At 36.3% G+C, this 7,901-nt stretch overlaps 1 protein-coding gene across 1 annotated transcript; it reads left to right on the forward strand.

Moving 5' to 3' along the window:
• The first annotated feature begins 2,601 nt into the window (after window positions 1-2,601).
• On the forward strand, window positions 2,602-6,891 carry LOC129578068 (L-lactate dehydrogenase). The gene is made up of 6 exons (XM_055466143.1): window positions 2,602-2,842; window positions 3,987-4,112; window positions 4,209-4,326; window positions 4,474-4,821; window positions 4,912-5,153; window positions 5,645-6,891. Exons 2-6 carry the CDS (start codon window positions 3,987-3,989, stop codon window positions 5,807-5,809), a joined length of 999 nt encoding a protein of 332 aa, XP_055322118.1. The 5' UTR covers window positions 2,602-2,842; the 3' UTR covers window positions 5,810-6,891.
• Window positions 6,892-7,901: the final 1,010 nt, after the last annotated feature.

Below are 7,901 nucleotides of genomic sequence, written 5' to 3' on the forward strand. Positions count from 1 at the left end.
AAAAGTCAAATTAAGTGCTACTTCAACGTCTTTTTAAAAAAAAAATCGGTGAGAGCAAAGTTGAATGGTTTTTTTTAAGTACACGATTTAAGTGAAATTAATTTCGAGTGTAAATGCATTCAAGTCCGTATATTGCATAAAATTTGGTTGAAAGATTGACTAAGAAACGTGTTATTGCCAAGAAAACCGTAGAGAGAATTGAAAATATCTGCGAAGAGAACGTTAAAATGAATGAAGGCAACGAAATCAAAATGAAGATGCCGAAATTCATTATTTAAGAATTTGATTCAGCTAGAAACGGCGAAGAACGCGCGAGCGCTCAAGTGAGAAAAGATGAAAACCAGAGTGGATTATTGCTTGAGAATATTTGTGGCAAAGTAAGATGTTTGGATTATTCTTAAAATGCCACAAGTGTCTGAATATCTTTTTGAAAAAATCTTTTTCAAGAATCGTTTTATCCACTTACAGACTGTTGAATTTATGGTTCACAACGATAGCGTTTTGTACCGCTCGCGATTAATAGTTTTCAGGATATGCAATGTAAGTGTTTGTGTTTGTTGATTTTGAAATAAACGAATCAACAGCGCCTCATCATCAACAGCGAGCGGCGAAAATCTGTAAAAAAAAACGCTAAAAATAGGAAATTAGTACAATTTGACGATAGGTCAAAGACGGATTTTATCATGAGCTTTAATCAAAACAAACAGCTGCTTTTTGATTGCTACTCCTTACGTTGGTGTAACAAATTCAGGCACTTGAGGAAAAAACCCAGTTTTCCAACGAATAAAAAACATGGTGAAAACACAAAGAAAACACAAACTTTAACTAACTAAGAGCAATTTCATTTTGTCAAAAGAGTTCACACTGTCACACACAAAAATCCAGCATGAAATCAAACAAAAAAAAAACGAAGAAAAACTATTTTGAGATGACACACAAAGTCTTTTGGTCTAATGTGCATGAGATTTTTTTTTTGCAGCATCATTTACGCTTAAGTTAAGCTTTGTAACTGTGAAGAGAGAGGATGAAAAAAAAAATTGTGCCTAGTAGACGTTTTCCTCTCTTTCTCACTCTGTCACTCTTTAGTTTTTGTTCCATACGGTATTTGTGTCATAGTTTTTCTGAAACCGGATAGAGGAAATAACAAATCACACCGGGCAAAATGGATGGTAAAAGGCTGAAATGTGGATTAAACTGGAACATCATCAATCCAGCTGCATCCTGATAAAATGCAAACATCGTGACATGCACTAATTTTGCAAGCCATTGTGTACACGTAATTTTTTCAATGTAGAATGTAGATAAAAGTCTTAATTGTGCTTTTGTGTTCGTCAAAAACGGGGTAAATATTCTGATATCGCTATCTTTTAGAAATCTCTATTCATGTAAAATACATTTTTTGTGCATGTGTGTGTGTGTGTGTGCTCTATTTTGATCCTACGAGCGATTCGTTGCATCCTTTTTCTTTTGCCATCTCTTCGTCCATCAACGGTAAGATGTATCGTCTTAAGAGGAAGAAAACGGTTTTCCATTTAAGAAAATGTCCTTCATGGAGGACATACTAGATTGCGAAATTGGCAGGAGTTGCTATTGATTTTGGTATAGAAATTTCAACTCGATGCTAAACCGAACATTTTCATGTAAATCAATTGGAAACGAATGACATGAGTGGTCTTTGTTTTGGCCGATAATAAATAAAGCCACTAGCATTAGTTGTATTCGTTAAATAGAGCGACTAAAACATAGCTTACCATTGACCAAGCAAACTCCAATAAAGTATTAACATAAGGTATTATCGATACAAACGTCAATGTTCAATGCCAATATACCAATATTTTATTGAAAAGGTTGTATATTTAAAAATGAGCTCATTACGCGAACGTAATTAATCCAGCTGTGTAAATTGAATTCGTTGTAAATTCTAAAAATACACATAAATGTCTATACAACAATTCATTGTTCGTACAATAAGCGTACTGTTTGAAAATCTCAGCCAACCAACGGTAAATGGTTGTGAAATGGTCAACGTGCCGCACGTTCATCGATAACATGAATTTTGGGCGCAACAATGCTGCAACATTTTCGGTGAATGTTGTAATTATATGGGAATATACATCTTTTGCTGTTCATGTCTGTTGTCGCTTTGTCGCTTTATCCACAAGAGCCAGACGGGCTACAGTACATTCGTCACGTTTTGAGTTTTTGTGCGTTCGCTATTACAGCTCACGTACAACACACACGCGAATGTGTTGAGCTAACGAAATTTATCACACATGCGCACACAAGCAGAGAGAGAGAGAGAGTGTGTGTATGTACAAGAGAGATAAAGAGAGAAATGTCATTTGCTTAAACGGAATACGAGGCTATTGTTGTTGTGATGTGTGCGTGTATTGGAGAGCGTTTGAGCGAAAGAGAGCCGTGAGAAAAGCGATTCGAAGTATATGTTTGGCTTAAACAATTGAACATTGAACATGCACGGAACGAAATTTCGGTGGAAACAACAACATTGAGAAGAAGAGAGTAATGGATGATGTAAGGTCACCTTCAAAATATGAAATGCCGGTGCACATATGTATATATATACTTGAGGCACACGATCCGTCAGCAAATATTCGTATTCATTCGATACAAACTAGCCAACCGCATCGATTGTGCTAAGGCAATACAAAGTTCATATTCGTTGTGACTTTCGAGCAGAAACCACACACATTTTTTCTGCTCTTCCGCGTTGAACAATTTCTTTTTTAAATCGAAAGTTAGGGCATTTATTCAAGTGTCATTTCAAGTTCAGTCATTTTTGTCTGGGTTTTTTTATTTTGTGGAACAATCGAAGAGAACAAATGTAAGTGTTTCATTGGATTTCTTTTGTTTTTTTTTTTCGCGTATTTCATTCGAAAGCGAAACATTTCGTTTGAATTATCTTTTCATCTTTTGTTTTTTTTTTACCTTCTCGATTGAAGAACACCAGTGAATATCAAGTTTGATTAGTTTTAATTCAGACTTTTTGAATAAAGTGTACCCTGTGCATGTAATCGAAACACTTTCGCCGTTCGGAAATGCGAGAAAGACAGTCTGAGGGTGCAATGAACCCGAAACGTTGCCAAAAATATCAATCGTTAGTGAAACTTTATTAGAAATGATTGGTATCACATTACATGGTATGCATTTTAATGCGTATAAAATGTATTTGTAGTGTGTGGGAGCAGTTATTTTCGTCTATCGCCGTCTATTTGATTGCATTACATTGATATCGCGTCACCAGCAATCATATACATACACATTTTTTTTCTTCTTTTCGCTTTTCCGATAAGACATATCGATTTTAGCTTCGAATACCTACCGTTTCACTTTCACTATTCATGGCCTGTAAGATGCAGTTTGAAAATAGTTTTCAGCATCTAGTCGTTGAAATTGAAGTCGATGTAAAAAAGTTGCGTTGACAATGAAAAAACTGGAGCTTGTTTTGATTAGTATCATGCGATTGACCTTACGCAAGGTTAAATAAATTCACTGTGCCATCTGTTTGTGCGTTCCATCCGAGCACAAGCTCGTACATAGAACCGGCAATAGACTCCTTCTATATATACGTTGTCTCGCGTCTCGGTGGACGTAGACGACGGCGACGACGGCAACGACAGTGACGAAAGTTGAGAGAGAGAGAGAGAGAAAAAAAAACCTCGCACACGCTCGCAACAGTGAGAGCATATCTCTTCTATCTCTCCATTGCTTGATTGTAAGTACTCCCACAATTGTTGAATGAATGACGACAACGTCGACGACGACCATCACCGCCGTTGGGTCATGTGCAATTCGATCGCGTGTGAACGCAATTGGTTTTTTTTGCGGTGCTTTCTTTCCAATCATATTCTTCAGATAACGAAATAGCGACAAAATGACTAATAGTATAAATCAAAAATGAGTTCATGGTGTGAATCATACCGTAATTATTTCTTTTTCTTTCCCATTCTCATTCCTATTCTGAATAGATGGCATCAATTAAGGAGCAACTATTTTCTGAAGTGGCAGAAAGTGAGCCATCATCTGTCAACAAAGTGACCGTCGTTGGTATTGGCCAAGTCGGTATGGCTTGTGCATTCAGTATTTTGACACAGGTACGATAAAACGTTTCGATATAAAATTAAAGAATATTTTGTTTACAAACCGAATTCAAATGAATATTTAACAAAATGTTCCCGAAAAATCGGCAGAATGTTTCAAGTGAATTGGCTTTGATTGACGTAGCCGTCGATAAACTCCAAGGCGAACTTATGGATTTGCAACATGGATCCGCATTCATTAAAAATGCCAAAATCCATGCCGATACCGGTATGTTAATAATAAACGTCTTCTCTTTTTTTTTTGTTACCGTTTGAACTTTGAACATTTTCGGTCAATAATTTAATTATCATCAAATTACAAATAAATCTTCTCGCCAATCGCATTCAACTGCAAAATTGTTTGTGTGGTTTCTAGACTTTTCGGTGAGTGCGGGTTCACGTTTGTGCATCATTACTGCCGGTGCTCGTCAACGTCCAGGCGAGAGCCGATTGGATTTGGTTCAGCGTAACACTGACATTTTCAAGGGCATCATCCCAAAATTGGTTGAATACAGTCCAAACACCATTTTATTGGTTGTTTCGAATCCCGTAGACATTTTGACCTATGTTGCCTGGAAATTGAGCGGTTTGCCAAAGAACCGTGTCATTGGTTCGGGCACCAATTTGGATTCGTCGCGTTTACGTTTCCTTATGAGTCAACGTCTGAACATTGCTCCAACCTCATGCCACGGCTGGATCATTGGCGAACACGGTGACTCAAGCGGTAAGTTTTGTGTTGATTTCATCACATCATCGTCATATTTCAAAATGTTGATGCAACATCGTTGTCATTTTTCTTCTTCTTCTTCTGCAGTTCCCGTTTGGTCGGGTGTCAATGTCGCTGGTGTGCGTTTACGTGAATTAAATCCACAGGTTGGCACTGCCGCCGACCCAGAGAAATGGAATGAATTGCACACAGAGGTTGTGAACAGTGCTTATGAAGTAATCAAATTGAAGGGATACACTTCATGGGCAATTGGCTTGAGTGTTGCCGCACTCACTTCGTCCATTTTACGTAACACCAACAATGTGCATGCCGTTTCCACCTTGGTCAATGTAAGTCCACGATTTTTTCTTCTCAATCACAAAAATATCATTTCACACTTCTCTTTGAATTTCACTGCATTCAGAACGGTTCCAAATCGATTCCATTTCTTCTGAAAACCTTGGCTCGCATTCAATGTGTTGCACAATAATTATTATAACTTGCACTATTTTTTCTGTACATTTCTACGTATTTATTTCTTTTTTCGCGTGAAATGCATTTCATTTTCGCTCTATATCGGTGTCCACTTTATGGAATCTAATTGCAGCAGGTACAAACACGTAGAATTGTTTCCTTTTGGTCTCAGTAGATCGAAAATAAAAATGTTGATTTGTTTGACTGTAGATGTAATATTGGTTCATTTTTTGAATGCTGGTTCCGAATTATGAAAAAAATGGCTCATCGAATTGGAAGCTATGACAAATAGCAAAGCATTTGTAGCCAGCTGAAGATTCTTGTGAAATTTTCATAGAATATTGTGTAATCGTATGTCATATTTCAGGGTGAACATGGAATCAAGGAGCCAGTTTACTTGTCATTGCCATGCGTTTTGAACGCCAACGGTGTGTCACATATCGTCAAGCAGATTCTCACCGAAGCTGAAACGGAACAATTGCAAAAATCGGCTGCATTAATGCACCAAGTTCAACAAGGTCTCAAATGGTAAATCGTCCACATTTACCAAAACAATTTACATTTGTCACATACGAACCTAGACTAAAACCACCACTCAATCCATTAAGAAAAAAAGAGAAGAAAAAAAAACAACAACAAAAAATCCCTATCAACATTTACACATTGGAATATTAATAATTTATTTATCGATCCCTACTTATCTAGTAAGATAAGCTATTGAATACGATGTAATTTTACGAATTGATAAGCATTAAAATGGAAAGCCCTAAATTGCATATATGAGATAATTAGATTAAATTTTCTGCATGCTCGTCGAACGAGTGTTTTCCTTCATGCAAATAATAATAATAAAACCAAACAAAAAAAAAACTTAAATTAATTGAACACTTTTACATTGATTAGAAATTGGTATGTATTAATGAATACTTGTCTCAATTTGAACAAGCAAAAAAGAAGAAGAAGAAGAAGTAACGATGATTTATTGTATGTTTTTCACTTTATGAATTGGCATTTTAATGAGATGTGGAATTCGAAGTAATTAGATGAAATTTTTGCCAAAATTTTTAAATTACTGAAATTCGGACAAACTCAAAAATTGACACAATCTACCTCAAACCAGTTAAAGAAAAATACGAGCGACTATTAGTCAAAAGTAATGTAAAGTAAAGCTAAAAAAAACAATTGAACCATGTGAATGGATTGGTTTTTAATCACACCAAAACACACACACAGTCACGTATATACACATACACATACACTTTAGATAATCTAATTCAGAAAATGCATGTTCATGTCTTCATCCAATCTGATGAATCGTTTATCAATCGGATTCACATATTTCGATGTGATTAGAACGAAAACAAACAGAACAATCTAGAAAATGAATCAAAAGTCTAGTAAAATGTTGAAATTCTTGGCATTTCCATGGCAAATTCGGTGTGGAAGTAGCATAATAAGTCAATATAGATATTGTTGTTAGTGAAATAAAAGAAAACAAATGGAACAAAAATGTTCATTAGATTAAATAGATGATGGTAACTCTTTACTGGCACCGTATCAACATTATAAAAATGCACACAAACACAAAATCCAATAAAAAGTAATTGAGCAAAACAGCTGTTTTGATTTCATAACAACAACAACATGTGATTCATTTACATTTTCCAGGCAAATACTCTGGAAACACACTCACACTGGAATGAAAGCGCCTGCAGCACAGCAACCGCAAAAAAAGTGAATATTTATCGCCTAAAGTTATGCTATCCGCTTCTCCATGAACGCAGTCTGTTTTCCACACTATGCTGAAGCATAAGTGTTATCAATGGCTTTTTTGCGAGAAGAATGCCGATAATGCTGAACGATGCTTAGTCAACGTCCCATTGATTAAATTCAACGCTTCGTAAAAAGTTCAAAGCCTATGGAAAAAAATTGGTTTTGAAAATCAAAAAAATTCCAATCTCAATGTTAATTCGAATAAACTTGTAGTCTTGTAGAATAGAAGAAAAGAATGTTGTGAGCGCAAAAATGTGTGAGGTTGTAGATGAAAAATGCTCATGATTTGTACTGATAGAAAAGCTGCCGAGATTCTAGGTTGAGTATGGTTTGTTTTGTTGGTGTTATGCCTCATTATGTGCGGCACGGTGTAGCCAAATGCTAAGGTGTGTATGTTATAGCGCACCGATCCGATCGCGTTGTGTATGGAATACATAGGCGCGGATTTTTTTTCTTGTGGTGGGATGGAAAATTGAAATAAACGATCAAATCACATGCATAAAGCGGAGAGGAAAAAAAACACCTGAAACACACAGCACCTATAACAAATACTCGTGCACATGCACAACATCAACAACATATGTGATTGGAATCGACTGCATGCCTTTTCACACATAAACATAAAAACACACGATATACACACCGTCGCCGCCGACGACGGCCACAACGACCAGAGCCCGAAACGCATGACAAAGAAGGACTGTGGTAAAAGAGAGAGAAAATAGAAATCGGCCGAGAGAAGAGAAAAAAAAACAACAACAGCAACAACGTTCAGCCACACAGATCGTATACAAATACGCATGCACAAATACTTACATCGATCATAAACAGTTCAAAAAATACATCAGGTT

This window comes from Sitodiplosis mosellana, unplaced genomic scaffold, assembly GCF_009176505.1.
Source record: "Sitodiplosis mosellana isolate CC-2019 unplaced genomic scaffold, AAFC_SMos_1.0 Smas_scaffold_6226, whole genome shotgun sequence".
NCBI classification, from domain to species: domain Eukaryota; kingdom Metazoa; phylum Arthropoda; class Insecta; order Diptera; family Cecidomyiidae; genus Sitodiplosis; species Sitodiplosis mosellana.